The following is a 20397-nucleotide window of genomic DNA, read 5'->3' as shown; positions in this document are numbered from 1 at the left end:
TTGATATTGTTTCTCTGCGTAGCGTGAGCGTTTGAGTTCTATACATCAACTTGTGATTTAAATCCATCTTAGCCCGTGTTTTGATTTTCACTTTATTTTTAACTAATAGACTATCGCATGTTTTGAAATCTAAAAATCTAGCTCTTTGCTGCTAATCAAGTCACCAACATTCTCAGCAGTGTCCAGCCTCGTTTGGCTGCTCCTGCGTTAGAATGTGCTCTCGGCTAACGGTGTGCACTGGCTGGTAGTCCTGGAAGCAGACCTCTGTTGCTCCATCGTTGTAATGATGATTGGGTCCTGTTTGCTTGTTTGGGAATTTCAGGTCTCTCCCTAGTCTGGTCCAGGCTTCGGCTTGGAGAAACCAACCGCCAAGATTGATCCCAGCAGCTGGAGCGGCAGTGAGAGCCCTGCCGAGGACATGGAGAGGATGAGTGACTCGGCAGATAAGCCTGTGGACAACGATGCTGAAGGGGTCTGGAGTCCTGACATAGAACAGAGCTTCCAAGAAGCCCTGGCCATCTATCCTCCATGTGGCCGAAGGAAGATCATCCTGTCAGATGAGGGAAAGATGTATGGTGAGTAAAGATGGGTGCATTTTTGAGTGTGAGCTTCTAAATCGACTTTTTCTGATCTTTTATTTTATTTAGCTGTTGAAGAGAGTTTTCTTTTATTTTGTCTTTTTAAGGAAATCAACCTTTTCCCCCCTTTCCTGCTGACCACAGTCACATGCTTAGTTGCAAATATTAAGTAAAATGGGGCTTTTACCACAATGATGCACTATATTTTTTGATAAAATGCATTTTATAAATTACTGGGTGATAAAATATGACTGAAAATACACAGTATGACGTCTGTAAATAAGTGACTTCTGCAGTATTATGACTGCTATGAACCATACTGGTTCACATAAGTACAAGTTTATAAGTAAAGCAACATGAACTATTAGTCTGTAACAGATGGCACAGTGGCTGCCACCAGCTGTACCCCTTTCCTTCCTTCACTTCCCCCCGTTCCTGGCTGGGTGATGTCATGGAAAGCGGGACTGTTTTCTTTTTCTGGTGTTGGACTGTCTCACAAGCTGTCAGTCTGAAGTGAAGGCAGAACGTCCCACAGAGCATTAGCCTGCAGCTGTCATGTGACCCTTTCAGCCAAACAAAATGTAAATTTCAGGAGTTGCACGGAAAGCCCTCAGTGGCCACTGCAAAGATGTCGACTCACCCTCCTACTGTCTCCCCCTCCAATTTCTCCAGCCCCCATGGAGTCAGGCTCTCGAGAAATTGGTTCAGTGAAATTGGTACTGCAAGTTAAAGCAAGTGTATATTTGTTTCTAAAATTACAAATGAAAAAGGACTCACTTTTTCTCTGAAGATCATAGTAAGAGTTCTGTCGTTTATTCCTTTGGAAGTTTTTACCTTTAAAAATCATGTTCCGTTCTTTTTGCTTATTTTGCCATAAAACGGAGTCAATTTACCGTCACTCGTCAACTTACACAACTATTTGACATGCCACGATGCAAGTCTTAATCATAACAGATGGTTTTCTTTTAAAAAGATTTAACATCTTTCTGGAAACACTGCAGCTTTAAAATGTATTTTTTGCAGTGAGTGGCAAGGAGGCAGTTGCATGGTTGTGCAGAGGTTTATCCAACCAGATGTGCACCGTATCTGGTTACAAATGTCTCGCCAGTAGCACTAGTGCCCAAATCCAGCAGTCACTGTGGGAGAGGCAGGGGACACCCTGGACAGGTCTCCAGTCCATCACAGGGACATAGAGACAAACAACCATTCATTACCTCTCTCTCACCTAGGGACAATTTAGTTACCAATCAGTCTAACATGCATGTTTTTGGTCTGTGAGAGGAAACCGGAGTACCCAGAAAAAACACGTGGCACGGCGAGAACATGCAAACTCCACCCAGAAAGGGCTAGGGTTTGGACTGGCGACCTTCTTACTGAGAGGCAGCAGCTCTACCAACTGATCCACATTGCCACCCAATACAGTACAGTATATGTGTGGTGGAAAAAATGAACAAATAATGTTCATTTTTTAAAATTTTATGGAAATACAAGTTTCTGAATGTGCTGGTAAGGTGTTACAGGTTCATGTGGGCTTTTTATGAACATTTATTGTTGTTCACATGCACGCACAAGTTCATCTTGTTGTAAAATGGGACAAATCCCCAAATTTAACAACACTGTCTTCAAAATAAAATGAACTAAATTAATGCATCTGCTTGGCAGTGATTTTCAAAGTTGAGTAATTATCAGCAAACAGTATCCTACCTGCTGTAGAAATTACTCGGTCATCACTTCGAAGAACAAGGTGGAAGTTCTTTCAGGGAAGATGAGCTAATGGCTAGTCAGCGAGGGCTTTGTTTTTTTGCCTTAAAACTCCAAATTTAAAAAGATTCCCAAAGCTCACAAAGATACATTTAATTTTTTTTAATCCTTGCATCACTTTTGCATCAGACTGTAATATTTACATAAAGTTTTGTCAGTGTTTAATCTGAAGGTTGGGTCAGTCTGTGGTTTAGTACCAGAAATGGTCCATGTAGAACTATTATTCCAAAACTGAACAATGTAATAAATCATGATCACACTGTACAGTGAGATATTTAACAAGGGGTAAAGAATGTGAACAGTTGCATATATTCATAATAAGCTTTTTAAAAATGCATCATTATTGATCACAATAGCAACATCATAGCACTTTTCAGATTATTGCTTATTGTTGGCTAAACAAATTACAAGTTTCTGGTATATAAAGGTTTGAAACATTTCAGTCTTGTTTGTTATAAACATTTTGATTTAATAAAAACTTTTTTCTTCTTATTATTAGGTATTGCTATAATTCAACTGGAAAAAAATATGGCATATTTAATCGCTCAAATATAAGGACAAGACAGTTTCAGCATCAAATGTTTCAGGTATTCATTTGTTGGGAGTGCTCTCATTTAAATGCCATCAGTATTAAGTTCTCAGTGAATTATTTCTCCAGTCTAGGACATTGATTCTGAACTGCATCTTCACAGTTCAGCAGAAATATTCAGACCCCAAAGAAAACATCTCGTGGCATCTGAGGTGAATGCTGGCAAGAAGAAGACAGGTATTTTATCGCTGAGAGTCTCTGTTCCATACACCGAGCTCATCACAAGAGGAGCTGCCCTGAGTGCCCTTAAGCCCTTTGTTATTCTGGGGTAGAGTGCAGTTAATTAGCAACAGTCTCTATAGCAACTGTGTTGCAGTACAAAACAATTTCTAATTTCTGCTTCTTAGACTATTGTGGTGTTTACCTGAAGGGTATTGAATGTGCCGAGACCAGTGTTGGCTGGCATTGTGCATGTTGTCTGAAGCTAATTGTGGCTGCGTTTGAAGACACTACATCTGCATAGACGGCTTCACCAGCTCTCGTCTTACATTGTATTTGGGAGAATATATTTTTTTAAAGTACAGCAGCATGAGGGCACTGGCCCCTAGCCAAAGGCCCCCCAACTCCACACTTGCATAATTTACCTGCTGTGCAAAGCTGCATTCATTTACCCTAGAAATAGAGTTGATAAGTGAAGCAACACGCTTCTCTCAAATTGTATATTTATTCATCGAGTTATGTATTTGCACTACCCGGCAAGCTAAATATCATTGTCAAATTTGTCTCAGTTACTCTTGTGCAAAAAACAAACTGAATATTATTCTATTCACTGATGAATACATGCATGCTATTACTATAGAACATTTTGTTTGTTTACTATTAGTAGTACTATTTATCAGTACTATATTTGGATCCACATTCATTTTTGCGTTCACGAAGTTTAGGTGTTGTGTTTGCATAAATACATAAATATACTGTATATTCATCATTTAATCCATCTTTCTAAATCTATCTCCAATCCATCTCTCCATATCCATCTTTTCATCTATATAAATGTATATATCTATAGTGCATACATACGCACGTGTGCATACATACATGCGTATGTGTGCGTGTGTATCACTCCGTTTCTTTTGCATGTTCCTCAAACGACATTCACTCCAAACCAGACGGCCTCTGCATGTTTTGCACTTGGACTCAAGGATGCGATACGTTTATCTACACGTCTTTTGATGTAAAGCTTTTCCTATTCGCATTCTGTTGTTTGCTCTGCCATCTCATCAGTGGTCCAGCCCAGACCCCTCCTGTGGGAACTAAGTGGCTCTTGGTTTGCAGAGATGCCAAGGATGAGTTAGATATAATGAGCAGACCTGGCTTGCCCCTGATGGCCCAGCGCTGTGCTCCTCTGGGGCTCGTCTCATCGGGCCAAGCATGCTCTGAAACCGAGCGAGCGGACCTGATCCCCCCTGCCGGGCAGATAATGAGGAATTCTGGGATCAGCTCAGGCTCCTGAGTCACCTGCATTCACTCAAAATAGAGTGTGAGGAACTTCATTGCAGGAGAGACATCACACACCTCCAGAATAATCCCTCATTTGTTCCCTGCCATTGTCAGTGTAAGACTATTGTGTTTTTACACATCACGGTGGTGAAAAAGTCCAATTATTTTATGTCTTTCTTAAAATATGAAACTGTTGAAAGTGTAAATAGTGTTGATGTAGTAACGATGAAGACAAGGTAGAAACCATTGTGAACATTCCAAGTTGTAAGATTACGTTGTGACCAGTGAGATATTTTTCCATTTTAGATCACCACGGGGTCAAGGAAAGGATGTTCGACACAACTTTAGTTCTCTGCTCTTTTATTTTTTGACTTCTCTCTCTTTTTTTAAATTACTATTTCATAATGGATAAACATTTATCGTAAAAAGTCAGATCTGTGAAGGAGGTATTTTTCTAGCTCTATTGATTTTGATAGTTTTCTCCAATTATCTATTATAAAAAGCTGACACAAAAGTGTTTCATATCGTTATTATTATTATTTTAATGAAAACGTATATACATTTTGCCAACCAGTCTTCAGACGATCAGGTACATTCATTGTGATTTGTCTCAAAGTCAGTCACACAAAAATAGGTAAAAAAAAAAAAAATTAGTTATTTTGCAAAATTGAAAAGTCGTTCTGGCAAAAAAAACATTAATATTTTTAGTTTAAATTTTTTTTTTCTAATTTATGGCAAACATCAGAGACCATTAATTTATTCACAAAAATATATACAGTATATTTTCACATTTCAAAAATAAATGATCTTCCTCTCAAAATAAAATGTGTTAAATTGAACGGATGCATTATTCAATATTCAAATGGCATCACATCTGACTTATGTAATCCACTCATTTTCCACGCCTCCTTCAACAAACCTTTTGCAGATGTGCCTTCCCTGCGAGCTGAACTGCAGAGAAGGTGCAAAAATTCTGCTCAGCGTTTGGACACCGTTTAATACGAACACGCTTGAACCAGACCAGTTTGATTTTGATGTATGGGATTTATTTATCCCGCATATTTTATACATTTTAATTATCACAAATTACATATTTTTTGTCCCTGTGAAATATTAGGTAATTAGTCTTCTTGTTGCTGAGCATCAGAATTGAGTTGTGTGTTACTTTATGACACATGTCAAACTCAAGGCCCATGGGCCAAATCTGGCCCATCTTATCTGGCCCCCCAAGATGATGTTTTTAATGTAAATTATTTTTTATTGCTTCTCATTTTACTTAAAAATACAATAAATACTTCACTTATTGTAGACTTTTCAGTTTGATTTTTCAGTATTCTGTAATTTTGATGTTGACCCCAGACAGTGGTGATGGGTATAAGCAACGCTGATGCTGCATTTCCTTTTATATATGAACAAATGGGCTTAAAATGTCTACTTTTCCCTCAATAATAGTCTTTGTTAATAGTTTTATCAAGTATATTTTAATGCTAACGTGTCAGTTTATGAGTTTTAATGTGTTGCATTAGGATAACAGAGTGATCCCTAAGATCTGAAGTGAGTCTCGGTGTGCTTGCAGTGAATGGTTATCCGTCAGGCGGCGGCTCTGTGCCTGTCTGAATCAGGAGCACTCGGGGTGTGTCCCCGCTCTGAGGTCTGTGTGAGGCCCTCTGAGCCAGGCTTCTGGTTTCAGATTGCACGTTCCCAATAGGCTGCTTTTGTTTGACAAAAACACAACGAGACTCCGGTTTCTTAAAGATGCAGTGACACTTTTCGTCCTCTGCTCATGAAAAATGAGGTTTCCTCCTGATTTCATAATATTCCATTGACGAGGCACTTTTGTTTCGATGAGACTGAAACAGATTTTGTTTAATAATGAAATTGGAATGCGAATGCCTCTGTTATTATCTCACCGGAGCACAGGCACTAGACTCCACTGCTGACACAGACTGTCATCTCTTCAGAACAGCAACCCTGGAAACAAAGAAGGTCTGTAGCCATGGCCATACAGGATAAACATAACTAATGCTGTTTTGTGGTCTGATCCTAATTACCCATGTCCATGTCAAAGTCAACATGAGGAATACTGCCCTTCAGATCGTGCAGCAAAGAGCATTTCTCCCAAAAACAAGTTTTAAATTGGCAAACTAAAGCAAAGCCATTAAACTTCTGCGAAGCCTGACAGTCTTTTCTTACATGCCGCCATGACATTTCTACGAGTTAAATGTTAAAGAAAGGATACGCTTGTTTTGTTGTCACTGGTTGTTTTCAGTAACTCTTAACCTATTTTACCCTCCCTGTCTCTTGAAACTGATATTAAACATTAACTTTAAGACGGGACTGTGTGTTCTTGAGTTAATGATCATAAAACAACGTAGAACATGGAAGCCGTCATGTGCAGAGTTTGACTTCTCATTCTTACATATTGTCACAGCCAGCATGTCTGGCTTTGTGCTCAGATGCTGAATTGATCCTGAGAGATTGAAAATATTGATCTGACTCCGTGTCTTACCTTGTTGAGTGAAGGAGGCCAGGGCACCTTCCTGACTGTTAGCACCATGTTCACACGTTGGACTTGCCACAAAGCCAGTTCCTCGGGAGACTCATAATTACAACAGTCCTTTCAGATTAGTCCAGCAGCCTGTCCAACTGTGGCTTCGTTCCCTGGTCCTATATGTCATCTCTTTGCCTCTCCTGGGAGGCAGAGCTCAATACAGCGGCCAGGATAGCCTCTACAGTAATGTATGTGATGATAAACGCAGTGGCTCCTAATTGATAGAGTGATTCACACAAGACCCAGCTGTGCTAATTGGTCCCCTGTGAGTAAACTGTAGTGAGTTGGGACAAGTAGGTTTTAGTCGTGGGCTTGTTTAAGAGGCAGAAAGCTGGGAGGAAGGAAAGCGAATGGGTTGGACCTGCAGAGTGATAAAGAACCCGTCTTCACGTCTGTGTGCAGGCACAGTTCAGCAGAGGTTGGCTGCTGTAATCCCCTCAGTGTCTCCAGGAAGGCTTGGGTTAGTGACCCGCTGCTTTGTGATGTCTTGTAAGATTTTCAGAGAACGCCTCACCTTTAATCCCCCACTGCTCAGCTAACACATTAGCTCAACCGCTCCTGACCCAGCCCCTGTAATAAAGCCTTTTATCTAGCTCGATAAGGTCATTTGAAGTTAAGTATTGATTTCTTTTTGGTGTTCAGAGAAAAATGGATTTTTAAAGAGCTGTTAATTACAGTTGCTCACTGCATTATCCCGAAAACCTAATTTTTGTGACTGTATCTTAAAAGTTTGGGGTGAAAATTTTAAACCAATACTTTGAAGTGTCGAAACCTGTAATGACTATTAGCAGAATTACATTTTATACAAACCTAATTGGATATGCTACATTTTTAATACGCAAATGCTGCAAATTAATTGTTATTAGGGCTGAATGACACGAGAAATGAAGTTACCAAAATGCATATTTAAACTGACAGTGCAAGGAGATCTTAAATTACACAGCCCGTCTAAATGTAGCGGATCAAACGCTCAAAAACATATTTTATTTAAGTCATTTAAGAATTGGCTGCACAGTTTTTGGGGAATGTCGGCTTTAAAATGAAAGTTTGCCGTTCTCACAGAGATGACTTTGTCAGTAAAACTAAACGAGTTGGTTAAAAAAAAAAAATCACTTATACTGAACTGCTGTAACGATGGTATAATAACTCAAAGGTGTTTGGCTAATTAAAAAAAAAGGAAGAGGAGTCCTGATACTCAGCAGTGCTTTGGTGTATGATGATGATATTATTCTCAAATTTACAGAATACAATAGACCTTTCCACACAATGGCTAAATGTTATGGGTGCAAAGATGAGCCTGTCTGTAAGCTCGGATTAGGTGTAACAGCAGCAGGTTGACTTTGAACCCTCGTGCCCATTTGTCCCATCAAAAGTCACACTGAGGCAGGAAGACGGCACCTCAGGCCTGGCATGAGTGTTTTGTGAAAACACAAAGAAAACATCCTTTTTTGCCTCATTCTGTTTTTTGATCAATAATTCTTTAAATTAAATAATTTGCATCTACTTCGTACGGCTTACTTAAACTGCCTCTGTTTTGTTAATTCTGTGACTGGCTGCTTTTTATATTTTTGCTTGTGTAGAAGAGGATTGAACAGATGTTTTTTTTTTTTCTCAAGCTAAAATTGGAGCACCCAGATATGTGTGAAACAAAGTCCGTGTGGGAACTTCTATTTAAATTACAGTATGCTAAAAGCTTCCTATAATTATTGTGTTCTAGTGTAAAATTAACAAGCTAAAAGCCAAAGTGCTATGAAAACACACTGTACCCACTACAGTAAAGTGTTTGTTTCATGTTTTGGACGTGTACTCTCTAGTTACAGAGTAAATAACTGAATGAAACCCATACATGACAGTTTATAAGAGGATGAAGCTAAAGTTAAAAAAATTTTTTCGCACACACAGGCGTCAGGGAATGTTTTCACTTAAGAGTGTGAAGCCCCGTCCATGAAAGACCCTTTGTGGATATACGTTTTTTAAATTTTAGTTTATTTTTTTAATCATTTTAGCCTTGTGTTCACATGCAAACTGTGTTTCAGGAGCCCTTGTTTTTTTTCATAACTGTGTTCCAGAATGAAGAATCATATAGTATCTGGTCATTTGCGGACACTTTATGTTTCGTCCTTAAAAACAAACAAACAAAAAAAATTAATATATTTTTTTGAACCACTGTAATGCCGCTTGATAGTTGATATGTGCTGCTGATCTCATGCTGCTGATTTATTTTATGCTGCTGTATTCATTCATACTCATCTGCTCACACAGACTCATGTTCGAGCTGCTGTTTTGGCACTTTTTTTTTTTTTTTTACTATTATTAGTGTATTAATATCTTGGATCTTACTGTTTTTCTTTACAATTTATACTTTTGTTGGATGTAACTGACTGTGTACACAATTTCGTTCCACCTCATGCACCACATGTGATGCGAATGACAAAAATTTTAGGTCAAGGTTCTTTATTGACTCATAAAACATACGTTAGTTATTTGTGGTTTAATCTTGTAAAATCAATAATCCCAGGTTGACAAGTTGTCTTTGACGGTTCAGGCTAACATAATCTAAATGGATATCATGCAAACGCTTATCCTGGTTCTGCTGGAGGTTTCTTCCTGTTAAAAGGGAGTTTTTCCTTTCCACTGTCTCCTTTGTGCTTGCTCAGGATGAGACACTTTGACGAAGTGAAGCTTCAACACAGTCTGCTGATTCCTTAGATAACTTTCACTTATTGGCATTTATGATGTTTGTGAATGTTTCTGTTCATTGCCCTGAGACGACTTCTGTTGTGACTTGGATTTATAGAAATAAACTGAGTTGAATTAATGTCCCGTCGAAACAGTCTACCTTTGTTTTCTTTTGTAATCAGAAGTAAGAGCTTCACTTCGGCAAGCAGTGGTTTCCCATTGAGATTTCTTGCTGTTCCCCAAACCTGGAGCGAATGCCTTTGTATTGTTGGTTTAGTGTATTGTAATGCCAATTCCTGTCTGTGACCCTTTAAGTCATCTATCACCGATGACAGGAAAGCAGGGGCCGTTGTGACGGCCAACTACACCATGCACGTACAATCACATGCACACACAAAACAAAGGCAACTTGATGGAGATCTACATAACCAACACTACCTTTTGGATCTCAGCTATCATGTTAAAGAAGGTTCACTGTTTGACAAAAGAACACACTGGTTCAGATTCAGTCTTCAGTATTTGGGGACACAATCTGTCATAATAATGAGAAAGTATATCAGGTCTCTCTTGCAAATGAGTCCTCGGGGCTCAATGGGATTTACCTGTCTAAATAAAGGTTGAATGAAAAGTATAGCCTGCACAAACTTTTTAAAACTGCTGTTTTGCGTCCTAAATTATTCTCTTACAAAAAATGTTAACTGTGAAACATGTTGCTGTCTTGAGCTGTAGGCTATATTCTGTTGGTATTGCCAACCAAGGCTGTAGGATCAAGTCGCTTTTTACTGGTACCATTTTAATAAGTTTCTGATTTAAAGTACTAAATAAAAAGTAAATATCATAACATCACTATGTCTGTACTTCAACTCTGTCAAAGCTGACGCAGGAAACGTCCAGTAGAAGCCACACATGCAGGCAGAGCGCTGGCTGATTCTGGGCCAAGCCCGGCGTTGTTTCATGGCAGAGTGCTGGGCCAGATGTGACTGCGGTTCTGCCTGCGTTACATGGAAATAAAAGGCTGTTACAGGAAATGGATGAAAGGCGGGAAAAGGAAGCGGAGCATTTAACAATTGTTCTTACAGCTCAAAGGACGAAGAGAAGCCAGTTGAATAGCTTAATATGCTATTACTTAAATTAGCACCAGTATTTATGTCATGCTCAGTTATAAAGGCTTCCATTCTGAATTTAATGAGAAGCTTTTGTGTTTAAAATACCAACGGAGATTCATCACTACCTCACTGAAATGTCCAATTCACAATTAAAATTAATATTAGAAACAAATGTTATTCTACCTAAAGAAACATAAAGTAGTTGAGCTTCATCTCGCATGAGTTGGGCAGCACGGTTGCTCAGTTGGTAGAACTGCTGCCTTTCAGCAAGAAGGTCGCAGGATCGAATCCCAGCCAGGGACCTTTCTGGGTGGAGTTTGCATGTTCTCTCCGTGCTGCGTGGGTTTTCTCCGGGTACTCCAGTTTCCTCCCACAGACCAAAACATGCATGTTAGACTGACTGGTAACTAAATTGTCCCTAGGTGAGAGAGAGAGTGAATGGTTGTTTGTCTCGTTTGTTTCTGTGTCCCTGTGATGGACTGGAGACATGTCCAGGTGTCCCTGTGATGGACTGGAGACCTGTCCAGGTGTCCCTGTGATGGACTGGAGACATGTCCAGGTGTCCTTGTGATGGACTGGAGACATGTCCAGGTGTTCCTGTGATGGACTGGAGACCTGTCCAGGTGTTCCTGTGATGGACTGGAGACCTTTCCAGGTGTCCCTCACCTCTCGCACAGTGATGGACTGGGGACATGTCCAGGTGTTCCTGTGATGGACTGGAGACATGTCCAGGTGTTCCTGTGATGGACTGGAGACCTGTCCAGGTGTTCCTGTGATGGACTGGAGACCTGTCCAGGTGTCCCTCACCTCTCGCACAGTGATGGACTGGAGACATGTCCAGGTGTTCCTGTGATGGATTGGAGACATGTCCAGGTGTTCCTGTGATGCACTGGAGACATGTCCAGGTGTTCCTGTGATGGACTGGAGACATGTCCAGGTGTCCCTCACCTCTCGCACAGTGATGGACTGGAGACATGTCCAGGTGTTCCTGTGATGGACTGGAGACATGTCCAGGTGTTCCTGTGATGGACTGGAGACATGGGCACCGGTGACCCAAAAAGGAAGAAATGGGTAAAAGAATGGATGGATGATCTTAACTTTGTATTTCTCATTCTAAAAATTCTTTCAATTTAAAGAAATCTTTATTCTTCAGCTTATGACTCATTTGAGCGTCTCACATTTCTAAAGAACATATTTTACAAACATCATTCACTTAAATAAAAAATAAAAAAAGTTTTGCAGAAATGTTTCCAGTGGAAATACAGTAAAGTTAACAAAAAGGTGAATTTTGTGATAAAAGTCATATTATGCCATCTGCTGTTAAAAACAAAGGTGCTCAGGTTTACTGCATGTCCAGACTGTCACTTTTTACTTTGTTAAAAACACATAAAGGTTTATTGCCTATAGGAAACACCAGAAGGTTGGAAATGGAAATAGAAATTTCACAATTTCTCGCACAGGTCTGGTTCCCAGGGAGGCTCTTCTGACATCGACAAGGTGAAAATGTTTCTGCAAGAAATAAAAAACAACAATAAGCCCTTAAGTGCATGTAACAGCTCTTAACATTTGAACTGTCGAGTGCTTGAAAACCCTTGAAGAAATTAAGAGTACAAAAACACGCCTACACTAAAGAGTATCTTTATTAGTCGCTAAGATGATTCCAATCTTTGTCCCTCTGGTTTTTCATGGAGGTGGAAATAAAGAATGGCTGTGCTTACTGTGGACCATTTTTAACTTGGTTTCATTATTAGCACTTATATAAACTTGTCTTTTGAGTGGCTCCAAAATATCAGTAATAATTGAGGTGACACAAATCCCCAGTTTCAAAGAGATAGTTTGGTAGATGTTCTGGAATAGGTTTACTTGCTTGTATTTGCATAAAAATTACCTGAAAGTTGGTGTATTGTTTGTTGATTTGTGTAACATATTGCATGATTTGAGTTTCTTATAAGAGTTTATGATATTAGAATACAATGTCAGTATAAACAAGTCTTAGAGCTGTCATTTCTAACCCGGCTCGGCCCAACCTGGATTAGGACCAGGCCATAATAATGTGCGGGCAGGACCACTGTCAATTCAATTCAGTTTATTTATATAGTGCCAAATCACAACAAAGTTGTCTCAGGGCACTTTACAGGAACATTCACATACATAAAGACAATTAATAAAGTTCTCTATCTAAGGAATCCAGCAGACAAGTTGAATCTTGGCTTCATTGCAGTCTCCATCCTGAGCAAGCACAGTGGCAACAGTGGAAAGGAAAAACTCAATTCCCTTTTAAAAGGAAGAAACCACCAGCAGAACCAGGCTCAGGACAAGCGGCCATCTGCTTTGACCGGCTGGTTTGAGAGGACAGGAAGGAGAGACAGACGAACGGTCCAGGTCCAGGTATAGGTCCAGGTGCACCTGAAAGACAAAAAGCACATGTTAAGGATAGAAAAAATAATTACAAATACAAAACAGGTTGAGCAGAGTAAGTAAAGACAGCAGCAGAGTGAAAATTGTGGTCAGTTTGTCCTCCAGCAGTCTAAGCCTATAGCAGCACAACTAAGGGACAGCTTAGGAAACCCAAGTCAACACTAACTATAGGATTTAGCAAAAAGGAAAGTCTTAAGCCTAGTTTTAAAACTGGACAATGTGTCAGCCTCACGGACAGAAATTGGAAGTTGGTTCCACAAGAGAGGAGCCTGATAACTGAAAGCTCTGCCTCCCATTCTGCTTTTGGAAACTCTAGGAACCACAAGTAAACCTGCAGTCTGAGAGCAAAGTGCTCTGTTAGGAAAATATGGAACAATAAGATCTGTAATATAAGATGGAGCCAAGTTGTTGAGAGCTTTGTAGGTTAGAAGTAAGATTTTGAATTCTATTCTGGATTTGACCGGGAGCCAATGGAGAGAAGCTAAAACTGGAGAGATATGATCTCTCCCAGTAACTCCAGGTAAGACTGGCAGCAGCATTTTGGATCAACTGAAAACATTTTAAAAAGTATTTGGACATCCAGATAATAAACCATTGCAATAGTCCAGTCTAGACGTGACAAATGCATGGACCAGTTTTTCTGCATCATTTTTAGATCAGATGTTTCTAATGTTAGTGATATTACGCAGGTGGAAGAAGGAGGTTCTAGTAATATTTTTAATGTGGGGGATAAAAGACATGGCCTGATCAAAAATAACACCAAGATTTTTAACATTAGAGCTGGAGGACAGATTAATGCATCTAAGGAGGGAGAAAGACTGAAAAAATTCATTCCTAAGGTGCTCAGGTCCAAAAACCAAAACCTCAGTCTTGTCTGTGTTCAACAGGAGAAAATTAAGGGTCATCCAGGTTTTTATGTCTTTAAGACATGCTTGTAGTCTAAGTAGCTGATTGGATTCATTGGGTTTAATGGACAAACATAATTTTGTGTCATCAGCATAACAATGAAAATGTATCCCATGCTGTTTAATAACTTTACCTAATGGAAGCATATATAAAGTAAAGAATATTGGCACTGAGCCCTGAGGAACTCCATGACTAACTTTGGTGTATAAAGAAGATTTATTATTTACATTTACAAACTGGAATCTATCAGATAGATATGATTTAAACCACTTTAGTGCCGTTCCTGTAATCCCAACATCATATTCAAGCCTCTGTAGTAAAATATTGTGATCAACTGTATCAAATGCAGCACTGAGGTCCAACAGGACCAGTAGAGACACAAGTCCATTGTCTGAGGCCATGAGAATATTATTAGTGACTTTTACTAGTGCTGTTTCTGTGCTATGATGAGCTCTAAACCCTGACTGAAACTCTTCAAACAGATTATTTCTTTGTAGATGTTCACGCAACTGACCTGCAACTATTTTCTCTAGAATTTTTTAGATGAAAGTTAGATTAGATATAGGTCTATAATTGGCCAGAATTTCTGAATCAAGATCAGACTTTTTAAGTAAAGGTTTAATTACAGCAACCTTAAAGCTCTGTGGTACATAACCATCTATTAAAAACAAATTAAGTAGGTCCAAAATGTGGACATTAATTAGTGGAAATACCTCTTTAAACAGTCTGGTTGGGATGGGATCTAGCAGGCATGTGGATGGTTTGGATGAGGTTATTATTTTTGACAATTCAGAGCTCAACAGGACAAAAACTGTCCAAACATAAATCAGGCTCTAGTGAAATTTTTAAAGTTGCCTCATTTGACAGGGGACTAGAGATAGTAGAAGGAAGGATGGTTGAATTTTCTCTCTAATTGAAATAATTTTATTTACAAAGAATCTCATGAAGTCATCACTGCTTATAGTTGTAGGGATACATGGTTCAACAGAAATGGGACTTTTAATTAGTCTAGCAATAGTACTAAACAGAAACCTAGGGTTATTTTTATTCTCTTCTATTAAAGATGAGTAATATAAAGTTCTAGCTTTACGGAGAGCTTTTTTATATGTTAGCAGACTATCTTTCCAAGTTAAATAAAATTCTTCAACATTAGTAGAGCGCCATTTTCTCTCCTGGTTTCTAGATGCTGCTTTAAAGTACGTAACTCAGAATTGAACCAAGGAGCCAGTTTCCTCTGATTGATTACTTTCTTTTTCAGTGGAGCAATTTTATTAAGTGAAGTTTGCATTGAAGTTGTAAGATGATCAACTAGATGATCTAAGTCTCTGTTCTCTGATGCATTACTCTGCAAGACAGAGGAAAACATTGATGGAAGAGATTGTTTCAATTTGGTTGCAGCATTTTCTGATAAGCACCTGCTGAGATGAAATTTACTCTCACTGTGTAGTCATTTAATGTAAACTCAAAGGTTATTAAAAAATGGTCGGACAGAATAGGATTTTGAGGAACTATTACCAAGTCCTTAATCTCTATACCATAGGTCAGGACTAAATCAAGAGTGTGATGATAAGAATGAGTAGATGTGCGGACGTTTTGGGTAAAATCAAATGAGTCTGTTAAATTATTAAAGGCTATGCTTAAGCTATCACTTTCAACATCTACATGAATATTGAAATCACCCATTATGATGATTTTATCAGTATTTAATAATAAGTCAGTTAAGAATTCTGAGAATTCAGACAAAAACTGAGAGTAAGCGCCTGGTGGACGATATATAACAACTAGTAAAAGTGGCTTTTCTGATTTCCATTTTGGATGAGAAACACTGAGGGACAGCGATTCAAAAGCATCATAACTAATAACTGGTTTGGCATTAATCAATAATCCTGACTGAAAAATAGAAGCTACTCCTCCACCTCGGCCAGTTGTTCTAGGAACATGAAAATTTAAAATAATTAACAGGAGTGGCTTCATTTATATTAACAAAATCCTCCTGTTGTAGCCAAGTTTCTGTCAGACAGAATAAATCAATATGATGATCGGTTATCAGTTCATTAACTAACAGGGATTTAGAGGAAAGAGATCTGATGTTCAATAATCCACATTTAATGATTTTATGATTTTGCTCTGGTAAAGTAACTGTGTTAATTTTAATCAGATTTTTATGGTTTATATTTTTAGAGCTGATTTTTGGTTTATTTAATTTGAGCCGTGGGCGAGTTGACACTGTTTCAATGTGGGTGTGGGTGGGTAACAGAGGAGAAGCAGCAGAGAGGTGTGGAGGACTACAACTCTGCTTCCTGGACTGGACCCTGGGTTGTCAATAATTTGGGGGATAAACAAAATCAGCCATATTTCTAGAAAGAAGAGCGGCTCCGTCCAAAGTGGGATGGATGCCATCTCTCCACATCAGACCAGGTTTTCCCCAGAAAGAGCTCCAGTTATCTATGTAGCCCACGTCGTTGTCAGAACACCACTTGGACACCCAGCAGTTAAACAATGACATACAGCTAAACATGTCATCGCTGGTCAGGTTGGGGAGGGGGCCGGAGAAAACTGCGGAGTCCGACATGGTTTTAGCAAAGTCACACACCAAAGCAACATTAATTTTAGTGACCTCCGATTGGCATAACCGGGTGTCATTACCGCCGACGTGAATAACAATCTTACTGTATGTTCTGCTTCTTAGTGGGTGTGTCACTGAGCGAGGAAAATCGATTAGAAACGTGAATGGGTCGGTGGTGAACTGGGGGCTTAGCCTTAGCACTACGCTTGCTCCGGACCGTCACCCAGCCGGTCTGGGGTCCCGGCTGCTCGGGGTCTGCTGGAGGACCGCTAATGGGAGCTAGCTTCTGTGGTTCTGCGCTGTCTAAGGGGACATGGCTAGCTACTGGTTTTACAGCGTGGAGCCGAGCTTCCAGTTCAGACAGCCTCTCCTCCAAAGCTACCATAAGACTACGTATCGGGCTTTTGATTGCGTCAGTGGGCGTGCGTAGCCGACGATCCATTTATATCATGGGCGGCTGTGGCTGAGTGGTTAGAGCAGTCGTCCTCCAATGCAAGAGTTGGGGGTTCAAATCCACCTGCAGTCACATGCTGAAGTGTCCCTGGGCAAGACACTGAACCCGTCATAGTTTCTTATGTGTGTCCCATCAGTGTATGAATGTGATCTAAAGCACTGATTAGTCTCATTAGAATGATTTGTTCAATTAGCTTTGTAGAGATCTAGTAGAGTGCTGTATGAATGGGTAAATGAGGACACTGATTGTAGTGTAAAGTGTTTTGAGTATCTTGAAATAAGATAGAAAGGCGCTATATAAGTACAGTCCATTTACCATTTATATGGCAACATGGCTTGCCATACTCACCAGTCGCACGTGGCCATTTGACCGTGCGCTGACTGGCCTTGAAAGAGGTAAAAAAATCAAAAAAAAAATCAGTTAAGCTTCAGATGGGACTATACTGCCAGGCAGCGATCCATCCAAAACCTAAATGGATAATCATTCAGCCGCTGCACTCAGCAGACGCGCACGGCCAACAACCAAAAGAGGTTAGATCCCAAAATATCTGACATGTCAGAGCAGGGTCCGTGTCTGAATAATGCAGAATGCAGGCAGAAGCAGGGATTTATTACGCTTTGACAGCCATGAAAGGACAAACACCACCTCAGCTGTGATCTTCTGCCCCCTTTTACTCGGCCACATGCGTCCGCCGACCATTAAACTACATAAGCCGTCAAATATCTGGTTCGGACCTGTAACTACTGTTCGTCAGGTTGGGTGAGGTTCGGAAATGATGGCTACGGGCTGGGTCCGGGTCCGGGTCGGATTTTTGGGCCCAAATGCAACTCTTAACAAGTTTTATTATAATTCAGTTACTTTATGAGCTGTGAAATTATTGTTTAATATTTGTTCAGATTTCATTTGGCTGCTTTTCTTTAATTTATGGGCCTTTTTATAATAATTGGTGACTCTAAATTGTCCCTTTAGGTGAGTGAATAGTTGTTGGTCTCGCTTGTCTCTGTGTCCCTGTGTTGGACTGGAGACCTGTCCAGGGTGTCCCCCCTTCTCGCACAATGACTGCTGGATATGGACACCAGTGACCCCCACGACCCAAAAAAGGAAGAAGTGGTTAAAGATGGATGGATTAATGGAACACAAAACAAAAAGGCTGACGTGGCAGCAAAAACGTACATGAAAAACCTGAATGGTGGAACATGACGGCTGTGGAAAGCACAATCCACAGACAAGGTACAAACAAAATGAGACATAAAGGGTATTTTAATGATAGACAATGATAAACACCTGGGGAGAGACGATGAGGATCAGGTGAGAGTGGGAGGAGCAGGAGCTGACTACATGAGGAAAACACAAGGGGAACTGATTCAAAGAAAACTAAATACAACTTTAGAATTTGCATTTCCTGTGAAAATGCAAGTGTGAATGTATCTTGCTTACGGATGTCAAGAAAACAGTTGAAAAATAGCTTAAATAGCAGAAAGAAACTTCAAATATCAGAAAGAAGCAGAACGTGCATAATCGTTCCTAATGTAATGGACTACCAGGCTGCTGCTGATATAAACTCTTGATCTGACAGTTCTATGTGTTTGGATTTGCTCTCAGCTACCACTATACCAAATTTCATCTGAATAGCTCTAAAAATGCCAGTTGTTAAATTTTTTTCCTTTTTAGCTAAGGCGGCCATCTTGGATTTTTGATTTGGATGTAGTATGTGATAGTGAACGTTCTCAGCTATAACCTCACAAAATTTCATTATTAGTCTTATGAAGTTGAATTTTCTATTTACATCTCCAATTAGTTTGTGGATAGCCATCCATCCATTCATCCATTATCTTTACCCGCTTCTTCCTTTTCTAGTCACGGGGGTCGCTGGTGCTCATATCCAGCATTCACTGTGCAAGGCGACACCTGGACAGGTCTCCAGTCCATCACAGAGACAAAAGAGACAAACAACCATTCACCCTGTCACTCACAACTAGAGACAATTAGGTCCATTATTTCCATCAGCCGTTGGTTGTCAGCAAGCTTCGACGTTTCTTATATTTTGTCCCTAAATGCGCATATTCATCCTTGGTAAGTGTGGAGCTTAAGGTTGGCTTTTGTTCACGTATTTCAAAAGTATTGTGGGTTATTTTTTTATATGTTATTTATGCATTTGGATAGTTTTTTAATATTACTGATATACGTTCGTCAAAAGACGGTGGTATTACGGTATAGTCTCTGTCCATAAACTCTCTCCACCTGGCCATAACATCTGATCCGCTCAAGATAATCTAATGACATGTGACATTGTTAATAGACGGAGGGTCACGGACACTTTTCATCACCCCAGCTCCAAGGTCAATTGATGTCAAAGTTAAAACAAGGTCTTTGCTTGTCTGGGCCATAACTCTGCACCAAGGTCAAGGTCAGATTGTTTTTGGTTTCCAGACCATAAAGCCTAATTTGGTTCAGCCTATTACTGGTTCATGTATTTTTTTATGTATAGACTGGACGATTGCAACGGTTTATTATCTGGGTGTCCAAATACTTGTTTAAATCGTCTTCAGTTAATCCAAATGCTGCTGCCAGAGACTTTTTTCCTCCCAGGCTCTGATCGAGGTGGCAGCTTTTTTTTTCCTCCCCCGTTTTTCCTTCCTCCTGCTCTGCTCTCTGTCTGTCTGAAGCACCTGGGTCTCATCTCCCGAACATAAATTAAGAAGATTATGGATTTGGTATCGTGGGCGTTCAACTCTATTGACAAGATTTTTTCATCAAAGCGACAAGGTCCTGGAGAACCGGCGTGTCCAGCTGAGACTCACACTGTGGGGTACGTCATGGATTCGTGGGGAGTGTGGCAGATGATGTGTCTCAGTCCTGTCTCAGGAGGATGTTGAAGACGTTTACATATTTGGAATTATGATAGCAGGGACTCTGCTTTTTGGCATCGGCGAGGCTCTGTTTTATCGACTTTTGAAGAAGACATTGGCAGCAGTTTCGGCCATGGAAAAGCTTCTGAGTCAGCGTGAAGGTCTGGTCCTCGCTGTGGGAACTTTAAATCGTCTGGTTTACGAGCTTAATCGTAAGGTGGAGGCGATTGAGAATCGCAGGCCAACTGCAGCTTCTGGGACTCGTCAGCGTGGTGGGTTCGATCTTGATGAGACTCATAGCGTGGATCAGTGGAATGGAATCCCACAGTTAGGCATTTTCGGAACCAGAACGCCCAGATGGACTCAAGGCTGAAGAAAAAAGTAATCTGTCTGCCTGAAGAAAAAAAACAAGACTCAAGCTTATCTGAATCTGACTCCCAATGGCCTCGGAGACAGGCCGACTATCAATTTCTCCTGGGACATGAGTACCCAAGGACAAA

The 20397-nt window shown here is 40.1% G+C and overlaps 1 protein-coding gene across 1 annotated transcript in view; it reads left to right on the top strand.

The window, feature by feature from the left end:
* Positions 1-373: 373 nt before the first annotated feature.
* The window catches only part of tead1b (TEA domain family member 1b), a gene marked incomplete at its 5' end in the record, with an annotated part of 56379 nt that continues 36355 nt past the window's right edge, over positions 374-20397 (top strand). Inside the window, 5 exon segments of the mRNA XM_037692790.1 lie at positions 374-579; positions 3059-3105; positions 8796-8823; positions 13168-13181; positions 15752-15780. Of these exon segments, the coding sequence (XP_037548718.1) occupies positions 374-579; positions 3059-3105; positions 8796-8823; positions 13168-13181; positions 15752-15780 (324 nt within the window).

This window comes from Nematolebias whitei, chromosome 2, assembly GCF_014905685.2.
Source record: "Nematolebias whitei isolate Nwh7 chromosome 2, NemWhi1, whole genome shotgun sequence".
Taxonomy (NCBI): Eukaryota; Metazoa; Chordata; class Actinopteri; order Cyprinodontiformes; family Rivulidae; genus Nematolebias; species Nematolebias whitei.
This window is presented reverse-complemented; position numbering and strand designations above follow the sequence as displayed.